Genomic DNA, 27,391 nt, shown 5'->3' on the forward strand with positions numbered 1-27,391 from the left:
ACTGTCTGCTCATTGTCGGTGGCAGCCTGCACGGATTGTCTTTAAAAATGCTTCTTAGCATGTGTGTTGTAGTGTTGCGTTCTTCATAGAATTGCGTCGGTCCACGACCGTCGAATGCAGTGAGCGGTCGGCTTTACATAGAGTAATCGTCTTAAATTGATGATTTTCTCTTTGTTGGCTACCATCTCATATGGGAAAAATAAAATGATCAATTATGATTTAAATAATAATAAATTACATTTTTAGTATTAAAAGTATGATTTAATTTTCATTTGTAGATCTGGATGATTGTGACCCAGATCCATGTCAAAATGGTGGCTTTTGTATTGATGGTGATAATACATACACCTGTGTTTGCCTATCGGGATATACGGGAACAAATTGTGAAATAAGTAAGTTTGCCTCTGATTATTAACTGTAAATATTTTTAGTGGAATTAACATCATATGGCCTTCATAAAGTCAGGATCAGATACATTAACAATGAACGCTTTTATGTTAAACACCTTTACTTACTGCTTTCAACTATGCTAACATATGTTATTCAAAAAAATAGGCCTACTGTACCAGTAAAATGTTGGGAGCATAAGTCTTAATGAAAAATTGTTTTCAACATATTAATTTTATGTCTGATGATGTCATTGGTGATGTCATAGCTTATGATGATGTCATTGGTAAATATTTATTGCATTTTAGGTGATATGATGAGTAAAGTGATATGGTCTTTTATTATGTTATAATTTAATTACATTCTTTTATAAATGGTGCTTTTAATAATTGAATTTGTTGCTTTCAGATGTTGATGAATGCGCCAGCAACCCGTGCGTCAATGGCGTGTGTAGTGATGGTGATAATAGCTTTTTTTGTACGTGTAGTCCCGGTTGGAGTGGAACTCACTGCGAAATTAGTAAGTGTGATGAAAGGCTAATGTATAGTTAAGGCTTGTCATTGCAAAGCCAGCGTACTGAACTGTTAATTGTTATTGAACTGAGTAACTAGCATATAGAATGTGTCAGTATTTGATGCTTTAGTACAGAGGAGAGGCCAGGCCAGGCCAGGCCAGACTGAGCTAGGCTAGGCAAGGCTAGGCCAGGCCAGGCCATACTTTTACTCACAATAATAGTAAGCCAACTCCAGTAAGTGACCTCATCATTTTAAAGATTACAATGTAGACAGTAAGAATATATTAAAAAGCCAATTTTCATCTCTTGGTCACTGCTACTGGTTTTTGGATGACAAGCATTAATTATCTTATTCAGTAGCCATGGTTACATGCTTTAGTCTCTAACCTCATCATCAGTCATCTAAGATACCACTCCAACAGGAAATAAAACATTTTTCATTATATAGGCTTTTAGAAGACACCGACAAAACGGGGTTTTGTGTATGTCCCTGGGGGATAACACACTTTTGAAGTCCGTAAACATTCCCCAAAACTTTCACCTTTTAAACTCTCTTACTCTACTGGTGTCTTTCTTTGTGGAATCATCCCGATTTTAAAGAAAGGTGATAAGTCTATGCCAACTAACTACTGCCTATAGCATTAACATCGCAGATCTCCAAGGTCATGGAGTCTGTCGTCACGGACCAACTCATGTTCCATCTGGAGCAAAACCATTTTCTTTCTGACCATCAGTATGGTTTCCGTAAATCTAGGTCAACAGGTGACCTCTTAGCTTATGTAACCCACATCTGGTGATCTTTCTTTCGTCTGGTGAAAACCATGTAATTACTCTGGACATTTCCAAAGCATTTGACTGGGTCTGGTATTGTGGTCTCATTACCAGGCTCCCCATGTTTGGACTCTACTGAACATTCATTAACTGGATTCCTATATTTTTTTTTTCGACCGCCCAATCGCTGTTTCTGTTGATGGTCTATAAGGATAGGAGGTGCCTGGGTCATGGTATGCCCGAGACTCAACTGGTGCTGAAAAGCGTAGATCTTGACAGATCCCTTCAGCCACGAGGGTAAAACCCAATACTGCAGTTTGGGTGCTGGAGTTTTCCCTTATTTTTCCACTTAAATCCGCACATAGAGACCCTCGTATTTTGCACAGTACAAATACATAACATTTAACCTTTTATAACATTTACTGATGATGTCACTGGTAGAATATTTAATACGTGATTTCGTGGGTGATATGATGAGTAGTGAAAATAATCTTTTGTTATAATTTAATTACATTTTTCTTATAAGTGGTGCTTTTAACAATTAAATTGTTGCTTTTAGATATTGATGAATGCGCCAGTTCCCCGTGCGTTAATGGCTTGTGTACCGATGGTGTTAATGGATACATTTGTTCGTGTAATTCTGGTTGGTCCGGAGTCCACTGTGACTTCAGTAAGTGTGATGAGAGGCTGTTGCATCTCATTCATTATCCATTAGATGACTTTAGTATCCTACTGACTTTTTCAGAGAAATCCAGAGAGATGTAAAACACTCTTAATAATAGGCTTTTAGAAGACATCAACTACATTAGGGTTTTGAATTTTATAGAGATATGACACTCTTCTGTTTGAGGGCTTTAATTAAGCCATCCCATTGCAAAACAACGCAACTGCTGTTATATTTTTGTGTAGTTGTTGTGCCAGTGGCCGTACTCCATTTATAAGAACCACTTCAACATGTGGCTCTAACATACTCATTCCAAAAAAGATATTAAATTTAAGACACAATTCAATTGAGAATTTAGAGGACACTCATTCATTTGAGGAATAAGTCACCCTCCTCTAATAGATATTTAACCCTTAGAGGGATTTAGAAGGAAGAGTCCTGCTAACATGAGATATTTCGTATGACCAAAAAAAACCTTTTAAAGCTTCATAGTAAAACTAAGTTAAATGGATTGAAACATAAAATAATTACAGGAGGAATTCAACAACACAAATAGCTTAAACATTACCTTTTCCCCTCTGGCTAACTCTCTTATAGTTTTTCAGCACCTTGCAATCCTAGGTAAATGGTGCTTTTATAAATTCCTATGTCCTTTATAAATTCCTATTATTTTTATAGATATATAGAGTATACAAAAATAATAACTATGTAACATCTTCCTAAATTGGTTACAAATGGTCAAGATATTGGGGATTGATTGATAAATTATAAACTCTAATATGTATATTATTCTTTTAATTTTCTCTTATTTCAGATATTGATGAATGTGCTTCATTACCGTGTCAGAATGGAGGAACTTGTTTAGATGGTGTTAATGCCTACTTTTGCACCTGTGTAGCTGGTTATTCTGGGATCCACTGTGAAATTAGTTAGTGATAGCATTTCATTGCCTTGTTCATCAAATTCATCACACATTTATAAATCATTACATTTCATTTATTGGGGTTTTTTTTTTCACTTTACTGGCATGCACAACACTCTCTTCTCTTCTGTTTGTTCATATTTCAATTTAATTTTTGATTCGTTTATTTGCTTCTTTGTGTTTTAGTTTGGGAATGCCAAACTGTAAGGGTATGTAATGTGCATATACTTCTAGGCATGAACATGTGTTTTAATGAGCATGAGTTTGTATGCATGTGCATTTTGCAAATGTGTGCACAAGAACACATGTGTTATTAGGTTTATGAATTTGCATGTGCACTTTGCACATTTGTGCACAAAAACACATGTGTTGTGGGCAATTATGAGTTCGCTTGCATGTACACTTTTGCACACATGATCATAAGAACACATGTATATGAATTCGCATGCATGTGCACTTTAACACATGTGCTCATTAGAACACATGTGGTATTTGGCTTATGAGTTTGCATGCATGTGTACTTTGCACATGTGTGCACAAGAACACATGTGTTGTAGGCAATTTATAAGTTTGCATGCATGTGCACTTTTGCACACATGATCATAAGAACACATGTGTTATATAAATGTGCATGCATGTGCACTTTAACACATGAGCTCATTAGAACACATGTGGTATGTGGCTTATGAGTTTGCATGCATGTGCACTTTAACACATGTGCTCATAAGAACACATGTGTTAACAATAAGCTTTTACGAGTTTGGATGCATGTGCACTTTGCGCCTGTGTTAGCATGAACACCTGTGTTTATACAGGCATGTGTTTCCCTTAATGTGTGTATTTACATGCATGTTTATATTTAGAGTATTTCTTTGCTAAGAACCATGTCTGCTTTTTTTACCAAACATTGTTACCAAAGTGGTTTGTACAGCCGAGGGCCTTCACATCTAATCCATATCAATAACATTAAAAAAAAATATCTAACAGCTAAATTTAAAACATAAATAAACATATTATCTTTATTTGTGCTGAAATTTACAATTATTATACATTGGATATATTATTAGCTTCCATGTTTTTATTTATTTTTTTTAATTGGAAATATTAATGATTTTAATACTTTATACATCAATTATAGATTGATTGATTATTGAAACTGTAGCTTAGCTGTGGAAGTTCTCATGGGAAAACAAATGCTTGGTGGGGGAGGTTCTTGGTAACAGTGTTTGTGTCACGAGATACTGTGATGTAACAATAGCGATATTATACGTGCACATTACTTTTTTGCACGTGTATCTGTCGTTTATTTAATCCTCTAGTTTACTTGAATGAAATCTTGTTGCATTACAGTATTTTCCAAATGTCATTAAAAACTTGTTACTTTGCTTTCCTACTTTGCTTTGAGTGCCAAATTCCTATTTTAGAGTCGGCATTCTCAACTCTGTAGTTTTTGCACAGTATGTAGTTTTTTTGCTATTTTTTGGCGGCCATGTTTTTAAGTGTTTTTGAATTTATAGACAATGATGAGTGTGCTAGCTCACCTTGTCAAAATGGAGGAACCTGTGTCGATGGCGTCAACAGCTACGTCTGCGTGTGTGCGGACGGGTTTTCTGGAGACCATTGTGGTAACAGTAAGTTTTATAATTTATAAAGCTATCAAATTTTATGTGACAAATTTGTCAGCCGTTCCGTGGCAAAACAATGTAACTTGAAATTTTCATATTTGGAGGAAAATAAAGTTAAAGTTTGCATGTTCATAACTTCACAATAAATTGTCGTAGCCTTTTAAAATTTTGCAGGATTGTATATCTATGGACATTGTGATTATATGTAAAATTTTAATTACAACCATTTGTTTATTGCAAAGTTTTTAGCAATAATTACAGATGCGTTGTTTTGCCACGGAAACATGTCAGGCTATTTATTGTTGCAAGTGCAACATATTTTTGGAATTTGTCATGTTTGGGGCAATCTTATGCATACCTAGCCTGTTCATACATCACTGTTTTAAGACTATTAAAAAACACCAATAACCATTTGATTTTGCATTGCCAAACTCCATAGGCTCTAGACCATTTTTGAATAGCATTCTGTGGCAAAACAATATATCTTCATCGCAGATACATTGTTTTGTCATGTAATCTTGTAGTTATGTTGTTTTGCCACTGAAAATCACTGGATTTTAAGTTTGTGCCTAAAGATAGGTGTTGTTATCTCCGAAACCACTCATTATTGAGACCTGAAAATTCAGACGTCTTTAATATACTCCCAAATGATATTTCTCAAAATCGACAAAAATTTCAGTTACATTGTTTTGCCTTAGGACGGCCGTTGTTAGATGTGCCCAAATACGAGCATGACGTTGTCATATTACAGTTACACCCAAATATGGGCATATCACTTTATTTATCGCATAACATTTTTATAGTGTGGACATGAGCTTAAGCCTCATAAGCCAACATTTATATTTTAAAGCTCTGTCCACACTATCAAATGATAGTGTCATTGTGGAATCAGATGCTACTTTAAGCGCCTCTTTAATGACCCTGTCACAGCTTGACGAATTAGCGTATGCCGACACATCAAAATTTCTCTAAAACACCGTCATACGCTAAACTTTCAATGTTTTAAAAAAATTTTGGGCATATACTGTACATAGCGTATGTCACAAGCTCGACTTGAAAATTTCAACCAATGAAATGACTTGAGTACAACTTATTTTAATTCACACCAAATTATATATTTAATTGTCAGAACTTACGATTATAACTATGAAAAGTAAAGATACTGTATAGTATAAAAATAATACAGAATCACAAAAATATAAATATCAAACAAAATGCTCTCATGGCATGTCTGCTCCGTTCAATCTTTTTTTCTTTAATCAGATGTTTTTAATGAAAGTTTTACTTTAATTGAAAATTACAAGACACCAAATGTATTTGCAATATTTGATCTGGCCTCTCTCGGGGTACTGCATCTGTCATCAGTTTCATGATACTTCATATTGTAAAATTCAACTTCGTGTTTTTTTAAAAAGGTGGATTTTTTATTTTGTATAAGTATTTTTATTGATCATCGGTTGTGGACTACAAGCAGTTTTCTAGCCAAGGACGGTAGGTGGCCTTCACAAATAGAGTTTTAAAATATTTTTTGCAGGCTGCAACAAATCTGATGTTGGGCTGCATATTGCCTGCAGGCCACACATTGCTCCCCTTTGCTATTTGAGATAGTCCAACTCTGCTTGTGATGCCAAAGAAACTTATGGGACCCCATCATTATAAGAAATCATAGTACTTGATTAATTGTTTAAATTATTTACTGTCATATGAGGCAAGTTGTGGCAAAATGGCTAAGCAAAAATGGAAATTCAAGTTATTGGTATTTTCAGATACCTAAGTATGTGATCTTTAAAATGATGGGTCATTCGTTAAAATTGAACATTTCAAGCCTAAGTTATTGGAAAGTGAAAATACAGTACTCTTAGAGTCAAGATAAATATGATTTTGAGTAATTGCCTTCAAAGTTATTTGTGCATACATTGTTTAATAGAATGAACTATCAAAATAACTTTAAATAAACAATTTGTTGACCACTTGCAGAACTAATACTTTGGTACATGATTAATAAGACATTAAACTGTTGATCTATAATAAAAAACAAATTTGGATTTTTAGGCAATTTTTTGAGCTCCCATATTTTATAGCTCATTTACTTAATACTGGCCTGTGCGACAACTTACGTATTTCGCCATGACATACCTCATATTTGCTAAATAATTTGTTTGTGATGAGCGTAAATAAATACTAAAAAGCATTTCTTTTGGTTGTTAGACGATAATGAATGTGCTAGTGCTCCTTGTCTAAATGGAGGTGCTTGCATTGATGGAATCAACAGCTACACCTGCGTCTGTGTTCCAGGGTATTCTGGCACACATTGTGAAATTAGTAAGTTGATTGTTTTTTGGCATTTTACCCGTGTCGAATGCAATGCCGAATCTGTTTCTGTTGTTGTCTTTAGCTAATAAATAAATTAAGAACTTTATTTTACGAGTTTTATTGAAAGAAATTACATCATTTTTGTTAGCTACTCAGCCAAAACACATAAAAAACAACAGATTTTAAGCTGATTATTTGATCATTCAAATTTTATTATGAAACAGTTGATTTTTTTTTCAGATGATAATGTTTGCATTTTACAACAGTGTCGGATTTGTTTCTTCTGTTGTCTTTGGCTAATAAATAAATAACTCTATTTTTACGAATTTGTTTTGCAAAAATTACATCATTGTTTTTAGTGTAGCTAGTACAGATCTTTAAAAATGACTAAGCAGATTATATGATCATTCAAGCTTTATTTTGAAAAAAAAAAAAAAATTTCAGATAATGCTGAATGCGCAAGTTCCCCGTGTCTAAATGGCGGTTTATGTGTCGATGGCGTGAACTCTTATACTTGTCAGTGCCAGCCAGGCTATGAGGGCGTGATCTGTCAAACAAGTAAGTTAAAGTGCAATACTCTTAAATAAGCGCTACATACAGCGATAGCGGCATGCCACAGCAACAGAAATATTTTGTGGCGCTTTTCTTCTTCCTGGGTTTAGGACCAACTTCACAGTTGAAGGCTTTGGCCTGACGGATGTGGACTACTCATTCCTACAACTTGCTTCTCTCCTATGGTTCCCGTCGTGTCATGCGCTGGCCAAGAAGGCGCTTAGTCTAGTCCACAGTGGCAGAAGCTATGAGATGGACCAGTACACCGGGGTAACCCTCTACTAGTCTTGAAAGATGTACTCTGGGTTCTTGATAGTGCACAAGAGGCAAAGGTGTACACTCGGCCTACGGTTTATAGTCCTTATCCGAGACTTTTTCCACCTCCAGAACTATAGGCGGGCGTGCCATTCAAACCAGCGCCGATATTGTGGCTGTAGGTTGCGGCGTCTATGCCTTAACTGCTCAGCCATTCAACTTGCCACTATAAAGAACATAGTAGGTTTTATTTTTTCTGCAAATGTTGCCGTGGTAAATTAACATTTACTATTCAGAAGCAGCATTGTTGGAATTTTTATCATAACAAGTCATGCTATGTTCTTGTTTATATTTCATTCATGTTTTTCTCTTCTTCCAGATATTAATGAATGTGCGTCATTACCATGTCAGAATGGAGGAACTTGTGTGGATGGTGTTAATGCATATGTTTGCCAGTGTATTGCTGGTTATACTGGAACCGTCTGTCAAATTAGTGAGTGATAGCGTTTTAAAAATGTAGGACGGAAGACATGATCTATCAGGACAATAACCACCCAGACAAAAAACACCCACAATGGATTATACCATTTGTTAAAGTGGAGTGGACAATGTTGGGTGGGCTTGTTTTTATCTAATAGAATTAGGTTACTGTGTTTATTGTGATTAGTTTATAGTACTTTACGACTTTTTAATTCATTCAGTATATTTTAGCATCATGTAGGTTAATGAGATCTTAATATCTTATTGTTCACAATGTAACCTATCCTGTTGTAGTGCTAGATAAAAGCAAGCCCATCCAACATTGTGCACTTCACTGCCCACCCTACTTAAAAAATGGTATAGTCCATCCTGCACTCTTTCAGGTCTAGTTTACTATTTTGTTGTAAATTATCTTAAAAATATCAAGCACTGTACATGCTTATGTGCATCCAGTGACGGATCCAGGAATTTGAAGTAGAGGGACCTCTAGAGGGACTTTCACAGCGGGAGTGTATATACCACCCCAGCCCCAACCATCGGGCTAAGATAAGAAAATTTATGATGATTTATGATTGTTTTGAAAATTTAGGGGTGGGGCGAATGCCGGCTGGGCCCTCATCTGCCACATGACATGCCAGCAATTAAAACAAAAAAAATAGCTTTAAGTTATTAATGAATTATTACTGTGATATATTTAATGCTTTGTTGTAAAATTGTTCATGTTTTTCTTTTCAAACAGATGTTAACGAGTGTGCTTCCTCACCCTGTCAGAATGGTGGAACTTGTCTGGATGGTGTTAATTCATACATTTGCCAATGTGCACCTGGTTATACCGGATCTTTCTGCGAAATTAGTTAGTGATATTGTTTAGTTGCTTTGCAATACAAATACATCATAACACATTTTCTCATGGTTTCCGCAACTTCCATATAAATTTCTTTGAACTTTGCATGCAGCAAAAAAAAAATTACTTAAATCATTCTTCAGTCTAGCTTCCTGTTCTCGTTTATTTAGCCACTAAATACTTCTAAAATGTGAGGTGTCTTCACAAACTGAACTTTTTGGTACCAAAATATGAAAAATGAGCAGTTAATTTATTCAGATGTTATTTTGGATTTTGAATTAAGTTCCTGGGGACTTAATCACTTTTTAAATTTTGTTGTCTTTGACGTAAGTTTTGAAAAAAAAAAATGCCTTTAAAGACAGACAATTGATAGCTTTTTTTAATTAGTTTTCTTATCAATTCAGAAAAAAACAGCCTTTGAAAATAAGCCTTAAAAACCAATTTAATGTATATAAGTCCATGCAGAATGTTATACTATCTGTCAATATAAGTATTAAATTTATCAGAATATCTGAAACCCCTTTTTGATCAAAACATGGAGATGTAATTATTTCTATATCAAATTGACATTTCATAACATGATTCATTTTGCTATGACACTTCACAAATGTCAAACTGCATGGCTATGCAAATGTGTAGGCTTGTTCATGCTAAGTAACTGTTGCGTATCTGGGATTCTTGAAATGGGGGCTGGAACGCGAAAGTAGAATGGGCCCGTGGTGATTAAGTGACAGTACTAGGTTGCAAAATTTGCTACTTGATCGTGGAGAAGTTACATTTTCAAAGGGGAAGGGTGACTGGGGAGTGCAAGCTTTATTTTGGGGAGTGCTCCTTCCTCCCTGCGCCCCCCTACATGCTCTACTGAGCATGAACATTTTCATTTATATATGAGCACATGAATTAGCGAGATGCTTTGCAATGGCTTTGCATATCCTCTCATTTTTTTTACATGTGCATGCATCATTATATTTTATGCTTTTTTTTCATCATTTGCATATTTGAAATCTTTTTATAATGTCATTGAAACTTGGTAATGGGTTTCTTAAAATTCATAGAGTACCCAAATTGCTAAACGGTGCGCTATTCTAGAATAGTAGTCATTTTTCATTTTGTTGGCGGCCATGTTTTTTTTAAGTGTGTTTGAATTTATAGACATTGATGAGTGTGCTAGCTTTCCATGTCAAAATGGAGGAACGTGTCTTGATGGCGTTAACAGCTATTTCTGCGTGTGTGCTGCTGGCTTTTCTGGAGTTCATTGTGATAACAGTAAGTTCTTTTTATAACTAGTTAGCACCTCATCTCAAATATGACAAGCTATAGGTGGGAGGGGGTGGACAAATTTGTACACTTTTACGAGTACATGTAAATGTTTATTCACAATAACATGCAGTATTTTAATATTAAAACATTTTTTAAAAATATTAAAAATATTAAAAAAATAAATAAAATATTATATTCTATTATAAAATATTATTTTATATTTTAAAAATATTTAAAAATAACAGAATTTTATAACCAATTATAATGCAACCATGTATATAATATTATACACATTGATGTAACTAAGTAAAATAACCTTAGTTGACTTAACAAGAAAATGGTGAATGGTTTTGCAAAATAAACATTTTTTGTGTACACTTTCAGAGGGGAGGGTGGGGGTAGCGAAAAAATGTACTGTTTGTACACTTAGACTTAGAAAAATATTGATAATTGTGAACGACTTGTTACAAAAACTATTACATTAGTTTTTTGTGATGAATACAAAATATTAAAAAAAGCATTTGTTTTGGTGGTTAGATGATGATGAATGCGCCAGTGTTCCTTGTCAAAATGGAGGGCTTTGCCTTGATGGTGTCAACAGCTACACTTGCATCTGTGTTCTAGGATTTTCCGGTACCCAATGTGAAATTAGTAAGTTGCTTCATGTTTTACGAACTATGTTCATATTCATAGTAAAGCTACTTTGTACTTGATTATCGTGTATTGAAATGTTAAATGTATACCTCTAGGTCTTAAATTTTGCAACCATTTTTATTTATATATTACTAATAACAATAATGATGACGAAAACTATGTCAACGGCGAGGATGAATGATGATGATAGTGATAAGAATGATATAATGAGATTATTGAATAATAAGACAATTAGTGTTAATATATATAATGAGATTAATAAATAATGAGACAATTAAATAATGTTAATATATAAGATTATTAAATAATAAGATAATTAGATATGCATCACATTATTGTCATTGCGTCAATAAAAACATCAGTTTTTTAGGAAGTATTTCATATAGTTGCAGCTAGTAATAATTATAGTGTCACTCAATTACAAGTACCGACTAATCTTTGTATAATATTATCAGAGAGTGTTATAGACAGTGTGGTTGTAGGTTTTACCAATGTACACAAAACAAGGGGCTTAGCTTGGGGACCGCAAGCCTCTCGCAACTCATAGGAGTCTCCCAGAAATTAGCATGCTTTTCATTCAACTGAACTTAGTTATTGTCCTTTAGTACCCTTTTCGTAATGTTCATAAAACTTAACAACTGACAGAATAAGGCCACGAATAGTGCAGGTTATCACAAACACACGTTGCCCCATAAACGCACATGTTTGCGTATGTTTTTACACTGTAGTTTTGTGGGACCATCACAACAATACCAAGGCATGGGGTTTTAGCTTAAAGGTCCATTATTATAAAGCTTCAATGCTGCGCTTATTTGAGAGCGGCACTTATACAAAAATATTGGTGTGGCGCTTTCATCTTCGTATTCCCATAATTGAGTAGGCCTATCTCATAAGTACTCTTCATCGTAAATAAACATTTATTAAGAAATGCTTGTGTCTTCATTGAATTATTTATTTATTTTAACACTGTATACATTGTGTTTAAAAGCCTGTTTCTCAGAGTGTTTCATTACACACAGGGTAACATATACTCTTGATTAAGCGCTGCGGTACTTAGCGAAAAAAAATCAGGTTTGGTGCAGCGCATATTCGAAAGCGGCGCTGATTTCAGCATTTACAGTAGTTCCATTGTAAAACATTTTATTTTCCCCTCCAGATAATAATGAATGTGTAAGTTCGCCCTGTCAGAATGGTGGTCTATGTGTCGATGGCGTGAATGGTTACAGTTGTACGTGTCCACCAGGCTATGAAGGTGTCCATTGTGAAATAAGTAAGTACTTTGCTACAGTTGTGGTTTAATAATTTTGGGAAAAAAAATCCAAAAATATTAAATTCATAAGGCAAGACAAAAAAAAGGTGTATATTTCTTTCTAATTATATTTAAAGATCTGATGATCTTAAAAAAAAAATTCCTGAAACAAAGTATAAAAAAAGTCCTTCGGTCACTATGGTGAAAAGAAATTAAAAAAGAAAACCAAGTAAAAAAGTGACGCTTGTGAAATAAGTAAATTGAAGAATTGCTAAATCTTAAATTCTGATATATTTTTTTTTGATGATTGAAAAATGTATGTTGTTCAAATACATGACAAAGTAGTTTGTAATTTATTGTTTATGTGATTAATACAAAAAAAGTATTTAATTAAGAATTCAGTATTAAACATTGATTTTGTCAATTAACTTCCCTGGCTTTTGCTATTCTTTAAATGAACACCCCTACTAAGAAAATGGAACCACCTACAGTACACCTGTATACTTGTCCTTGTTCTCCTTGGACCACAGAGAGATGATGATTGGCATTTTATCATTGTATCTCATTTCAATAGGTCAATCTAGAGTGTAAAGTATGTTATACTCAAGGTAATAGAATAATAACTATACTTGTATTGGCAACCATATTTGTCATTATTATTGCAGATATTAATGAGTGTGCAAGCACGCCATGTCAGAACGGCGGTTCATGTGTTGATGGGGTTAATCTATACATTTGTAACTGCCTTCCTGGTTGGTTTGGAACTCATTGCGAATTGAGTAAGTCATAGCGAGTTTTCGATTTCATTTGTGGTTCCTTGGTGTCTTAAAAAAGACGCATCATGTAATACCCATTCTTAGATTTAACTTAAGATATTGAGATAAGCGAAAAGAAAAAAAGTCTGAAGAGTTGCCTTCAGTGAAGTTGTTCTGCTGGCAAATTTGGCAGCAATAACCAGAGGAAGAGTCCCCTACTTTACTGCACTCCTTAACATACACATAAGCCATATCATACATAGGACCAATGGCTTATCATCTCATCCGAAAGACGGTGCAATATTAAACTTAAAATTTCAACGTCCAGTTGAAACACAAGGAGAGTTTGATAGAATTAAAACCGAAAATTTTATTTTATTAAATGATTTTTTTTTGCTTAATTCTAGATGCTGATGAATGTGCTTCCACACCATGTATCAATGGAGGAATTTGTCTAGATGGCGTTAATTCATTCTTTTGTCAGTGTGGTGCTGGTTGGACAGGAACCTTCTGCGAAATTAGTAAGTCTGATTTTCCATTGAGTTTTTATATGCCTGAACCTTAAAATTTACTATTCTAAATGTAGACCGAAAAAAAAATACTTCTATCGTCATTAGCGGAAATCTATGTGGTGTACCGCAAGCATATATAGGTGATGCTTCGCCATACAAACCTAAAAATAATATTGATATAATTGTTTGTGATGGTTTATTTAATTTATAGACATTGATGAGTGTGCTAGCTCGCCATGTCAAAATGGAGCAACGTGTCTTGATGGCGTGAACAGCTATTTCTGTGTGTGTGCTGATGGATTCTCTGGAACCTTATGTACTATTAGTAAGTTGAGTTTTTTAGTCTTTTTTAAGCCAGGCTAAAACAGATAAAAATTAAAATCAAAGTTTTGAGGTATGTACAGGTTGTACTTAAAAGAAGATTGAGGCAGAGGCGACACCAGGATTTGCCAGATGGGAGGGCAGATGAGAGAAAAGTGGGCGTGGTCTGGCTTTGCTTAAACCCTCTTGATTCCTGATGATGACATAATTAATGTCGAAATATTGAATCCCAACACGATGGCGTGTATTTCAATACTTGGAGTATGTATTATACTTTCTCTTGAAAGTGTTTCTTGGGACGAAGCCCTCGAAAAATATGACAATTTAAGGGTTTTAAATGCATATTTGATTGATTTTAGTGTCTACTATATAGAAAATATACATTTTATTTTTTCCCCGACGAATTGTGGTTTTTCTCCCCGACTGTTTCCCTCCCCAGCGGTGCCACCACTGCGATGAGTCAAAAACACAACTTTATTATAATTATAGTGAAAGCTCCATGGATAGTTATTATTTTAATTCTATTTTTTTTTTCAAAGATGATAATGAGTGCGGCAGCTTACCTTGTCAAAATGGAGGCACTTGTGTGGATGAAGTCAACAGCTATATGTGTTTATGTCGAGCGGGGTACTCAGGAACAAATTGTGAAATCAGTAAGTTTTCTCTCAATAGCTGTTATACTTGAGGATTATATACCTGCTTGCTGAGGATTATATACCTGCTTGGTGTGGCCCACTCCCTTGTCATTTCATATTTTTGTAAATAGTACTGATCTTATACTTTTGTTGTTCTTCTTTCTGCTAAAAAATAACACTGATAAAATTCATTATAATGCATTTCTGATAAACTTTCAAGCCTTGAAAACAATTACCAAGGTCTTGTCGGTCCACATACTTTCTTATTGTAGCAGCAGCAGCAGCAGCGTGTATATTAACTTGTATCTGTTTTATACAGTACTCTAGCATGTCTCGTAATTCATGTTATGTCTTCCTCTAGATATCAATGAATGTTCCAGTGGGCCTTGTCTGAATGGAGGAGGATGCACAGATGGCGTGAATGGATATGTATGTACTTGTCTGCCAGGCTGGGCTGGACTTATTTGTGATGAGAGTAAGTTTTTTTTCTACAGTTTGCCCTCAAAATCTAGACTACCCTTCAGACTTGAAAAATTTGGGGTGTTCTCTAGGTTGGTCTCCAACTAGAGTTCTAGCTTAGTTTTAAAAGAGTGAAGATTGTTATTTTGGTCTTTGGAATAGTGGTCTCGATTTAGAGGGGTTTCGGAATTTGAGGGGTCTCAAATTAGAGGTGCATTTGTTTTTCTATTATCTAAGATTATTTAATTTAAGTCACACAATAATGATAATAATAATATGTTAGATTTACGTAGTAGTTAATGCCAAGGTGCCTCAAAGCGCTTCAAAATATTACCCCCTTAAAGAAAATTATAAGTAATTTGAAATCAACAGAATAATGCTTTACTATCTTTTAGATTAATAGTCACTGGGGCAGATGAAGGGGGTGCAGACGGTGCGATTGCACCCCCCTTAAATTATATTTAAGAAAATGAATTGTTTTATTATATTGTTTGATATGAATTACTGGTAAGATTTTTAAGGTATGAGAGTGTGATTTTCAGGAACCGAAAAGTCCATATTCTCTTACGCACCTCCTTCCTCCAAATCCTCCATCGGCTCTTGTAGTCACACCAACTTGCTGTTGTAGAAGAATTTGATTATTTAATATATTATTTTAATTTGTCTATCCAGATATTAATGAATGTGCAAGTACCCCTTGTCAAAATGGCGGAACGTGTAATGATCTGGTAAATGGCTACACATGTACCTGTCTCCCAGGATACACAGGGTCCCACTGTGAAATTGGTAAGTCTGTGGCAGATTTTCAAATTCTTCTATATATCAGTTTTGGACAGATAATAATAATTTATGTGTGATGTGTTCCAACAAAACCTGGACAGAGGTGTAGAATATTTTAAAAATGTTTTTGTATGTAATTACATTCTAATTCGCGTCATAGAATATTAAATATTATCACTAAGATCTAAAGACTGTCTCCGGTAATAAATCGTGTTGGGCTCGTCGTACAACGCTGTCTGAATTGGGCTTTTGGTTTTCAGATGTTTACATCTTTTTAGAAGATAATATATGAAATTATAAAACTATTCTAATATTTTATTATTATATTGAAGTATTATCTATTATTATATTTATAAACTATAACTATTGCTTATATTATTAATATCAAACTTAAGAGTACCCTGTATTTGACAACTTTTAATTTTCTCCAAATGTTAACATTACCCAGTGCACATGATTTTTCCCAAATTAAACGTGCCTTGGCAAAACACAAGCACTAGTACTAGCATGTATTTATAGGGCGCCTCTTCCTTGATGTTATAAAGCGCAGTTCTTTTTCCAGTGGTTATTGGGTCTACATGCTTTAATTGTTGCTGCTGATAATCAGTGCAGGAGCAGGCAACCCCACCAGGTACCCATTTATACTCCTCGGTGGAGAGAAGCAGTGCAGATAAAGTGCCTTGCTCAAATGCACAGCATGGGATTAAATCCCAGACCTCGGACGCATTATTAATGTGTTTTTTTTTCCCCTTCTCTCAGATATTGATGAGTGTGCTAGTGTTCCGTGTCAGAACGGCGCCACTTGTTTTGATTTGATCAACTCCTACTTTTGTAGCTGCACCAGTGGATGGACAGGAGTTACTTGCAGTAGCAGTAAGTATATCATAATATGCTAGAGGGCAGTGCTGGAAAAAGTGCGCGACCTAAGGTCAGAGACAGCATAAATATCTCAGCGGCATTTTGAGGGGAAAAAAATTTAAAAAACGAACTATTGGGCTATTTACGGATAACATTTGGTGCTGGAGGAATTTTATCGAGATAATTTTTTATGGTCGGAGGCACTATCTTTTTTTTCCAGGCCTGCTAGATGGTGTGCTCGCTTCGCTCAATTACCCTCTGCAGGGTCTGCAGTTAACTTTTTTTAGTAATTATTAGCCCACTGGGCTAGTTGACTAGAAATTTTACTAGAACACAGAATATTTTACCAGCCCACAGACAAGAAACAATTTTGTTTCAAAATATTGATTAGCGACAATTGATTAGCAATTTCATAATTTGGGTAGTAATCTTTGATGGATGTTAATAATTCTTACGTATCAGAAACACAGAGTTTAGATCATGTTTTATGATATACAAAGCAAGGCCTTCATGGACATAAACAATAATTAGCATTGCACACTGCCTATGACGTTCGTACGACGCAGTGTGTGTCCATATTTAAGCCTGTTTCCCACTAGGCAAATTCATTCGTGCGAATCAAAAGAGTTGGTTCTCTTCCTGAGCTCTGATTGGTTCCACATTTGCTTCACAAAAAGTAGAAACAGTTTGAACTGCTGATTTTGCTGAAGCGGAAAGTTAAATGCGCATATACATGAACCGACTCTTTCAATTCGGGCAAATACATTTGCCTTGTGGAAAACTGGCTTATATTTATTGCCAATGCATTGCGCATTCACGTCCTGTTTATATGTGTTGTTCTATTCAGCGTTCAAATAATTTTTATCAGGGGTGTATCCTGGATATTTTATGGGTGGGGCGTGATCATAATCACGAACCCACAAATCGATTACAGTGCCACCAGCTTGAAAAAGATGACAGGCTCAGTTTCAGAGTTGCTGGAATTGAGATAGATAACATCACGCAATTGGCAAGGTCTTTGGATTCATTGCTGGTACCTCATCAATGCCTTTTCATTTATGTAATTGTGAAAGGACCCTAGTAAAAATCTCTATGGAAAAAATGTAGACCTTACATACACCCATGTTTATGTAATTTTTTATGAAATTGAAGTATAATATGAATTATAATAATGTTTTGTGTTTTATTGTATAGATTCACAGGAAGCCTAACGCCTTAAAAAGGGTGGTATGGTGTGCATAGTAGCTTAGCATTTTGGTATTTAAAAAATTTTCACTAGCAGGTAGCTTTGGTGTGTTTCTCACCTGCAATAGCCCTAGCACTAGCCCTAGCTTTTTCTATATTTTTTTTCTGTAATAAGTTTCTCTGATGATTGCTTGCTAAAAGGTCTATTTTCAGCACTCATACTCATATTTCTTTATATCACAAATACAAATGTATAATGTACATTGATAATTATCTTGTATGCATATCAACCATAGAGATACATCTCTGTTCACACTGTCAGGTTTTGAAATATGACATCATGATTAATGATTAATAGTGTGGACAGACCTTAAGATTACTAGAGTTCTAACTAACAAAATTCCAAAAGGGGTATTTGTGTATAGGGGACGCTTAAGGGTAGATTTTCGGGACCAAAAAATTGTTTCCATAATAGGGGGTTTCTTCTAAATTGGTGTTGGCCATGTGCTAAAAGATACAATTTTTTGGCCATAAAAGCTTGAGTCCTCCTAATAGAAATGTCCCAAAATAAGACAGATGAATGTGGTATGCCCATATTTGGATGTAACATATCATCATGCCCTTGTGGGCACATCACACACATTTGTCACTTAAAATTTGGTTGTGTGGACAGACCTTTAATAAAGCTGTTGACACTATCAAGGTTTCATGCGGCAAGTATGTGTGATATGTCCACATATGGGAAAATTGACGTCATATCAACCCATATATGGGCAAATAACAAGTATGTGTCACATAGTAATTGGTAGTGTGGCAGATCTTCGGAGTTAGAACTCTAGTAGAACTCCTATAATCATTGTATTATATCAACATTAAATTTGATTTCAAAAACTATAGACCCAATACACATTTATGCACTCAGCACTATGAACAAATGTCAGAAATGATTTAAACATTATCAATTTATCTCACAGATATTGATGAATGTTCAAGCATGCCTTGTAATAACGGTGGAGTATGTAATGATGGAATCAATGGATTCACCTGCACCTGTCCTGCAGGTTGGACTGGAGTCATTTGTGAAATAAGTAAGAATTTTTTTTTTTTTTTTTTTTTACACATTTTGGATCGAGACTTTAATTCCATTCACTGCAACTGGATTTTTTTCTCACAATTTAAAGCAACTTCATGGCCGTTCCAAGGAAAAACAATGTCACTTAACAAAAATAGAGTTACGTTGTTTTTCCAAGGGACAGCCACCCACTCCCAACCCTCATTATGAGATTTGGTCTATGCTGAGCATCTTGACTGTATGTTCGTTATTGTGAAGGGATTAAGGTAGAGGTAGTCCTGTATTTATTATTGAAGGTAAGGGAATGAGCTGTTATCCCATCGTACTCAAGCCTTGGCATTGTGTGGTAGGGTGGCAGTTCCTTTCCACCGCATTTTTCGTCCCCAGTATACATGAAACCGCGTACCCATTTATACTCCTGGGTGGAGAAAGACAAATGTATGTACAGTATTAGTTCCTATAGAACACAAGAGAAATGCACAGCCAAGGGTCGAACCCCTGACCTCAAGGTTGAGAGATTGAAAGGCAACCACTTCACCAACCGCTCCCACTAGTTTGGAGTGAATTACCATGAACAGAGTTTTTGATTTTAGGAGAAATCTTTAATTTTACTGTTTATAGTTCTTGTGTCATTATAACCGCAGTAAAAAAAACAACTAATCTTTCATTTATGTTTGATTCAGACATCAATGAGTGTGCTAGCTCGCCTTGCTTGAATGGTGCTGTTTGCTTGGATGGTGTTAATGCTTTCTTCTGCCAGTGTGCGCCAGGCTGGACTGGTACAGTGTGTGGAACTAGTAAGTCAAAAAGATATAAGCTGTACAAAACTTGAAACATGTGTTTTACAGTTATAAAGTGAATATACTCTTGGTTTGTCTATCTTTGTACTGGATAAATTAGTATTTTCCAAATAATTATCACATAAATGTTCATTCCTAATTCTAATAAATATTAAACCATTATAACACAGTGTTCTATATAAGAAATTTTGGGTGAGGCTGGGAGAGGGGGTTGCAAATTCCACCTGTCCCCCTCTCCCCTATCATCTTATACAAAGTATAACATTTCTTTTCTTATACATAAACATACATACATATACAAAACATGAATATTCATAAAATGAGTGTCATCGACATCTAGTTTGCCAAGTGTTAAGTCGGGCTCTTAGAGGGAGTGGTGTAGATTTCTTGTACGACCGTCATACCGCAGTCGTACAACCATCGTACGACGATGCAGTGGGTGCCCGGATGTAGATGCTTACCACGGTCAGCTGTGTTCGAAAAATAGTATCAGCCACTGCCAGCCTATTTAGCAAATTTGACCATTTTTCCAAAGCTTGCGTACGTGATCAAATTGACATATATTATACACTAAAAGAACGACAAACATCTCACCTTTACACTGGTACCAAACACTTTATTCAAATCAGAATTCATAACCTTTAACAGTAAAATGAAATTGATTCACTTTTAGGGTTTTACGCATATTCACACAATGAAGCTGAGATAATCGCGTTTCAGTATCGCTATGCAATATGAAGTCACTGAGAATAGGTCACATTGAAATAGCGAAACATATGTGGTCCCAACTGATTTGAACACTTTAGAGATTTTCTAGAAATCCAGACATACCTCTATCATATAAAAAAAGAAAGCGAAAAAAATGGATTTGAAAGACGAAGATCTCTGTCTTTGGCTGTCGAAGTGTTAAAATGCAGTTTTTAAGTAAGAAATATATGATAATAGAAATGAATAGACCAGAGTGTTACTTTTTTTTATGACAATGTTTGATATATTTTCGATACATGTAATTACAGATATAGATGAATGTGCAAGCGTCCCATGTCAAAATAACGGCGTATGTGTTGATGGCGTGAATGGATACACGTGCCAATGTCCACCAGGTTGGAGTGGACTCTTCTGCCAGACAGGTAAGGATTTCAATCATAAGTGTCTGGGGCAAGCTTTATAGCACCTTTGTGGACAGTTTTTTTAAAACTTTATTGAGGTGTTTGGCATTATAAATAGGAATCCATGAAAAGAAAGATAAAAAAAAAGAAAAGAAAAGAAAAAAAAAAACCCCATAAGTACATCCTCATTCTTTTTTTACTTTTACTGTGATAATCACATTCAGGTTAATGATACTTCAAAAAATGCGATTTGATTGGACAAACGGTTAAGTCAGGGGTACCGTAAATTTCTGCTGTAATATCAAATGGCTCACTCGCCAATGGTTCCAGTGGTGGAACAAGTTTTTTTCGGTTAAAGGACTTCAAACCGTAGGCCCAGTCTAAATATTTGGCTCCTATGCACTTCTAAGAACCCAGTATATCCTTCGAGAAGGATAGGGGTTACCCCGGTGTACAAGTCCATTTAGTCCCCTGTCATTTAATGGATATGCCACGTGATTAAGTTCGTGCCTAAAGAATTTAATTGAAATAAAGTATTTGGAATTCTCAATTATCCAATAGTCCTATTATCATTTTCAGTTGTGCAAAGTCATATTGTTAATAGTGGATTAATTACTTAAATGTGTGATTGAGTCTAGCAGATAATTGCGTAATGTGTGTAATTACATACATAAATATACATGTTTTAATTTTTGGTTTTTTTTTTTTTCCCAGATGTGAACGAATGTGATCCAAACCAATGTGAGAATGGTGGAACCTGTAATGATGGTATCAACACATTCAGTTGCCAGTGTGTTGCAGGATGGACTGGAACTTTATGCCAAATAAGTAAGAATTTTTTAGTCCAAATCAAAGATTGGTTGGTCGGGGCTTGAAACTGACTAAAAAAATTGAATCTTTATGGTTTAAAGTGTGTTAGTTATAGCAGGGATAGATGATTTGAAAAGAATATAACATTTTTAAGGATTTTGTGATAGTTTCAGCTTGAGAAATGCCCAAAATCATAAACTTTGAAGGCCGATTTCTCATATATTGTTCTTTAAACAGCTGTATATGTAAACATTTGTAACTTCATAAGGAAATGTCTAATTTGAATGATTGTTAACCATTTTAAAGCTCTCATTTTACTCCTTCACCTTGTATTAATAACTCAAAATTGATTTTTGCGACGAGTGACTGGTTTGGCTTGTCTTTGCCACAAATATAAATTTAAAATCTAAATCTAAAGCAATTAATATTGTTTTATATACCTCATACTTCCACGAGACCTAAAAAAGTAATAAAAAGAGTACCCACCAAGTTGGCCTACGTGGTCAAAGTGCCAAGCAATCTCTCTCGTAGAGGTCGCAGTCTCCTTTAACATCCACGGGTGTCATAAATATCACAGCAAAGTGGGGCTTAAAGAATACATCACGATATAGCAAAAAAGTACTATCACTTAAAGTGATAGTATTTTTTTCCCGGGAATATATGAACTATTGATATTTAATCTACATCATAGAAGTGATGGCTGAAGTTATTACCTGATTTTTATAACAATCTGGGTCTTACTCAAGACAAGAAACTTTTTTCCTCTAGTGTAGATTCTCAATATTGGTATATACTTTTGAAGAAATAATTTACAGTATTGTTGTGTTAATTATGACCGCCATGTTGAAATGAAATAAATGTTGTTGGTATCAGATGCCTGGAATCTTATGTATGCAGTATATAAAAGAGGCGAAGCATTGCTTTGGTAGCAACAGAGTGTCATGAATTTTATACATTTTAATGGCTTTGCTTTTTTCAGATATTAATGAATGCGCCAGCTCGCCATGTATGAATAGTGGTACCTGTATTGATGGTGTCAATGCATTTGCATGTACTTGTGCCCCGGGCTGGTCCGGTACCGTGTGTGAAACAAGTGAGTATGGGCATGTGTCTGCTGAATAACCCCAAAAAATATGGTTTTTTTTAAAGATGTATTGTCCCGTGCTAAATATTAAAAAAAAAAAATCATAAAAATATATATATATATATATTTTTTTTAAAAATTAACTTGTCCATTTTGAAGTAAACATAAAAGTTATCAACTTGAACATAGAAATTAGTGTTTTTAAAAAATGTCTACCCATCAGTTTACAGTGAAAAATGATAGAAACACTTCCAGTTACTGAAAGTGTTTTATTATTTTTATTATAATTTCTTGGTTTAAAAATCAGGGTACACATCTTTCAAATTCAATAATTTCTATGCACAAGTTAATAATTTGTATGTTATTGCAAAATGAGCAAGTTTATTTCAAACTTATTTTTTATGATTTTTTTTACATTAGCAAGGGACAATACATCTTTAACGGTTAAATTCCTTCAGAATGCGTTTCTAGTGAAAAGTGCATAAAACAATACAGGAGCTTTTGGCTACCATTACTGATTTGTGTAATTTCTTATAGATATCAATGAATGCGCATCAAGTCCGTGTCAAAATGGCGGAACGTGTTTTGACTTGGTTAATAGTTACGTCTGTAGCTGCGAGGCTGGCTGGACTGGTTTACATTGCGAAATTAGTAAGTTAAATATACTGCAGATAACTATACATTTCTAAAACTCTGTAAACAAAAATAAATTTTTGTTATATTATGCCCCAGTATGTATGCATGGTAATGTCATATGCCCAATTATGGATATATCACATTTTGATAGTGTAGACATAGCTTTAGTAGGTTAATAAAGGTGGGTGGAGGGCCATGAAATTAGCTTTAGACCGGGTGGTAAAATTCAAGGCTCGGTGGCCCCACACACCATAACTACATCCCTGCGTTGAAATGGGCACCCAGTAAAAGCATTAATTTTTAAATATGTAGCACATTTGTAATTGAAAAAGGCAAATAGTGATAATAGACATAATCATCATCATCATCATCATCTTTTTCGGACTGTTGTCAGTTCACAGCTGTGAAAATTGTGTCAGATGATAGATAGATAGTACATATGAACATATGCAATCTAAATATACTTTATAATTTTTTTTTGATCTGGGGTCCCAAGTTTTCCTGTAAGTCATTCAAGTTTCTCAGAAATCCTCCCGCACTCCTGCAAGTAGACAAGAATTTCCAGGAAATATAAGCCATCTTTTCACAAATTCATTAAATGTGTGTTTTTTTATTACTTTATTACTATATAGTAACATTTTGTCTCACGGAATTCAATATCCATTGAAATTTTATGTGCTAAGGCAGCTTATTGAAACAGATACCCCAGAAATGACCCCAGACAACTAAATTATTGATTTTCTACAAATGTAAAGTTGTGACTTCTTATAATAGCACAGGTTTCGTGGGAACAATTGTTAAATACATATTTATTTGTTTACAGACATAAATGAGTGCGCCAGTGGCCCATGTCAGAACGGCGGTACTTGCAATGATGGAGTTAATGGCTACAGCTGTGCCTGTCCCTCAGGATGGACTGGTACAGTCTGCACGATAGGTAATCTACTATAATCCTTTCCATCCTTATTTTTTTTTTCTTTTATCGTTACTGTTTTTTTTTTATTATTTATTGTGTTTTTTAGTTGGAATTGTTATGCCTCTTGTTATTGTTAATTATTATTATTTTTTTTTATTGTCGTTACTAATATTGTCGTTAATATTATTACTACTTTTTTATTATTATTATTATTATTACTATTATTATTATTATTATTATTATTATTATTATTATTATTATTATTATTAATATTAATATTATTGTCACTTTGATCACTTTTGTTTCTTGTAGTTTCTTTCCCCCAAATATTGTTTACCTTGAATGAAATTTTCTGTTAATTGTTTTATGTTCCAAAGGAAAAAGAAACTTTGATTTTATTTGCATCTGTTATGGTTCTGGTTAGATAAGGATATTTCATGTTTTATATTTATATTTACTCTCTTGTGGACATCATTTTCAATTTTCGGGTCTAAAGTCTTGTTTTAACCAACCTGAATTTTATTCTAGTTGGTTGCCATTTATTACAATTTTTGGAATGGCTAGTTACTATTATTATTAATGAATGTAAAATATATAATTTTAAATACTGCAATATCTTTTGACTGAATCCGCGAATGGTTAATTAATTTTGTCCTTTATTTAATATTTTTATTATCCAACAAGATACAAATATAATGAAAATATTTGCTTTATTAATAATATTTTCAAGCAAAATAAATTCATGACCATCACAACACTAAAAATACAAGTAAATTATAAAAATGCTATTGTTTTTTGAACACATAAGAATAATGCAATATGAAATCAAATTTTCATAGATGTGGCAAAGACAAGCCAATCCAGTCACTCATTGTAAATCCTGTTTCAGAGATAATGGCCAAAACATGATTGAATGTCAACATTTTTGAAATCTATTAGATTGCACTAAACAATAACCTTAATTTATTAAATATATTAGTCATTTTTTATGTTTGTTACCAACACTTCTTCTTTCGTGATACATTACATGTTTCTTTTTAATTAACATTATTTTAATTATCTGTTTTGATTGACTAATATACCAAGATGTAATCATTTCTTTCACTAATTATTGGGCTTATTGAGAATATAATATGATATTGTTGTCATTTGCTTTTATTTGTAGATGTGATTGAGTGTTCCAGCAGCCCGTGCATGAACGGAGGAACCTGCGTTGAGGGAAGTAATTCCTACACATGTTCTTGCCTACCAGGATGGACGGGGGTACACTGTGAAACTAGTAAGAATGCATTTTTAATGCAGCCGTCCCATCGAATAATAACGTAACTGCTTTTTATGTTTTTTTAAAGTTGCGTTGTTTTGCCTTGGAACAGCCATATGTAGCTAATAAGATCTTATAATAAGTAGTAAAACTTTATTCATGAAGCACAAATCAACAAATACAATGCTGTTTTTCATTATGGCCGTGAGATACCTTAATAATAACAAGATATTGTTCTCCGCAATTTTTGTGCTTGCAAATTCTGTAATATTGCAGTGCCCTCTTGCAACCATGATTACTTTTCAAATTTGACATCAATGATCTTTAACTAAAGATAGTGCATCTCGCGATTTCTGCATGAAAATTCTGTAACAACCATGGTAACAAGTATGACTTCTAAAAAATGATTACTTTTTACTTAACATTGACGTTCCTATTTGTTATGCATAAACGCGAAGAGCGCTATGTTGTAATTTTATGATCTTTAATATGTAGTCACTGTATTTATTGTACAGTACTGCCCAATTTACTAGACGAACCACCCCTCGATGTATGCCTTTGTGGGTTAAACTTGGTTTTAACTCCAGACTTGAATTTTCCTGATGTGGGGCCGAGTTGACTTAAGGTGGAATTGATGTGGGGCCGATTTTACTTGGGGTCTATTTGACTGGGACTAAGTGGTTGTGGGATGGAGTTGACTTAAGGCCGACGTGGGCCCAAGTTTTTAGGAGCGAGTTTATTTGGGGCACAGTTGATTGAGTTGAGTTGTCTGAGGCGTAGTTAACCTGTTTTATATAATTTATTTTATTTTATGTTAGAGGGAAAATACATTTTGTGTTGAACTAATTAAAGCTCATGGTAGTCCTTTTTCACACACCTCATAGGATCCATTTTTTAATATTTTAATAGAAATTAATTTAATTTTCATTTTTTCTGTTTTTAACAGATGTTGATGAGTGTAATCCAAACCCTTGTCAGAATAATGCTCCATGTACTGATGGCATCAACAACTTTGTCTGCTCCTGTCTACCAGGCTGGACAGGCATTCTCTGCGAAACAAGTGAGCTTACAATTTATTCATTATTATTATTATTATTATTATTATTATTATTATTATTATTATTATCATTATTATTATTATTATTATTATTACTACTATTATAATTATTGTTAGTAGTAGTGGTAGTAGTAATAATATATAGTCACATCTTGGCTATATATGGGTATACAACAGTTTCTTTGTCAGAGAAAATTTAATAGTGTGGACATGAGCTTTTATGTTTGAGTTGATAATCTTATTCAGATGACCCAATATATGATTCTTCTATTAATACAATTTGATCTATTTTTAGATATTAATGAGTGTGCGTCAACTCCATGTTTTAATGGCGGAACATGTGCTGATGGCGTTAACTTCTACACATGTAGCTGCGTAGCTGGGTATACCGGTCTCAACTGTCAAACCAGTAAGTGAATAATGTACCCTTGCAAACTCTCACGCATAATGGGTGAGTGTCATGCATGAGCATCTATTTTTACGTTGTATTATCTCGCGTCATTAAAATGTGAATATTGGCCATACAAACTTATTTTCACGAGCTTTACCGACCGACAAATATAATCAGTAGCAGTTTGATCACTACAATTTTTTAAAAATATAGAGGCCGTACTGTTTTGTAGTGTTTACATAGAGGGCGCTATACACAAA

At 34.3% G+C, this 27,391-nt stretch overlaps 1 protein-coding gene across 1 annotated transcript in view; it reads left to right on the plus strand.

Annotated features, from left to right (window-relative positions):
- Window positions 1–27,391, plus strand: part of LOC117123287 (neurogenic locus notch homolog protein 1-like) — a 59,890-nt gene that overhangs the window by 5,920 nt on the left and 26,579 nt on the right. Inside the window, exons 8-36 of the mRNA XM_033269157.1 lie at window positions 279–392; window positions 796–906; window positions 2,232–2,342; window positions 3,151–3,264; window positions 4,776–4,889; window positions 7,092–7,205; window positions 7,641–7,754; window positions 8,383–8,496; window positions 9,223–9,336; window positions 10,480–10,593; window positions 11,125–11,238; window positions 12,398–12,511; window positions 13,156–13,269; window positions 13,653–13,766; window positions 13,969–14,082; window positions 14,618–14,731; window positions 15,075–15,188; window positions 15,845–15,958; window positions 16,712–16,825; window positions 18,970–19,083; window positions 19,751–19,864; window positions 20,884–20,997; window positions 21,691–21,804; window positions 22,766–22,879; window positions 23,408–23,521; window positions 24,330–24,443; window positions 25,588–25,701; window positions 26,630–26,743; window positions 27,036–27,149. Coding sequence (XP_033125048.1) covers window positions 279–392; window positions 796–906; window positions 2,232–2,342; window positions 3,151–3,264; window positions 4,776–4,889; window positions 7,092–7,205; window positions 7,641–7,754; window positions 8,383–8,496; window positions 9,223–9,336; window positions 10,480–10,593; window positions 11,125–11,238; window positions 12,398–12,511; window positions 13,156–13,269; window positions 13,653–13,766; window positions 13,969–14,082; window positions 14,618–14,731; window positions 15,075–15,188; window positions 15,845–15,958; window positions 16,712–16,825; window positions 18,970–19,083; window positions 19,751–19,864; window positions 20,884–20,997; window positions 21,691–21,804; window positions 22,766–22,879; window positions 23,408–23,521; window positions 24,330–24,443; window positions 25,588–25,701; window positions 26,630–26,743; window positions 27,036–27,149 — 3,300 coding nt within the window. The remainder of the gene's footprint in view (window positions 1–278; window positions 393–795; window positions 907–2,231; window positions 2,343–3,150; window positions 3,265–4,775; window positions 4,890–7,091; window positions 7,206–7,640; window positions 7,755–8,382; window positions 8,497–9,222; window positions 9,337–10,479; window positions 10,594–11,124; window positions 11,239–12,397; window positions 12,512–13,155; window positions 13,270–13,652; window positions 13,767–13,968; window positions 14,083–14,617; window positions 14,732–15,074; window positions 15,189–15,844; window positions 15,959–16,711; window positions 16,826–18,969; window positions 19,084–19,750; window positions 19,865–20,883; window positions 20,998–21,690; window positions 21,805–22,765; window positions 22,880–23,407; window positions 23,522–24,329; window positions 24,444–25,587; window positions 25,702–26,629; window positions 26,744–27,035; window positions 27,150–27,391) is intronic.

The sequence above is a fragment of the Anneissia japonica genome, unplaced genomic scaffold, assembly GCF_011630105.1.
Source record: "Anneissia japonica isolate Jap-2015-1 unplaced genomic scaffold, ASM1163010v1 scaffold1949_len687591_cov173, whole genome shotgun sequence".
NCBI lineage: Eukaryota > Metazoa > Echinodermata > Crinoidea > Comatulida > Comatulidae > Anneissia > Anneissia japonica.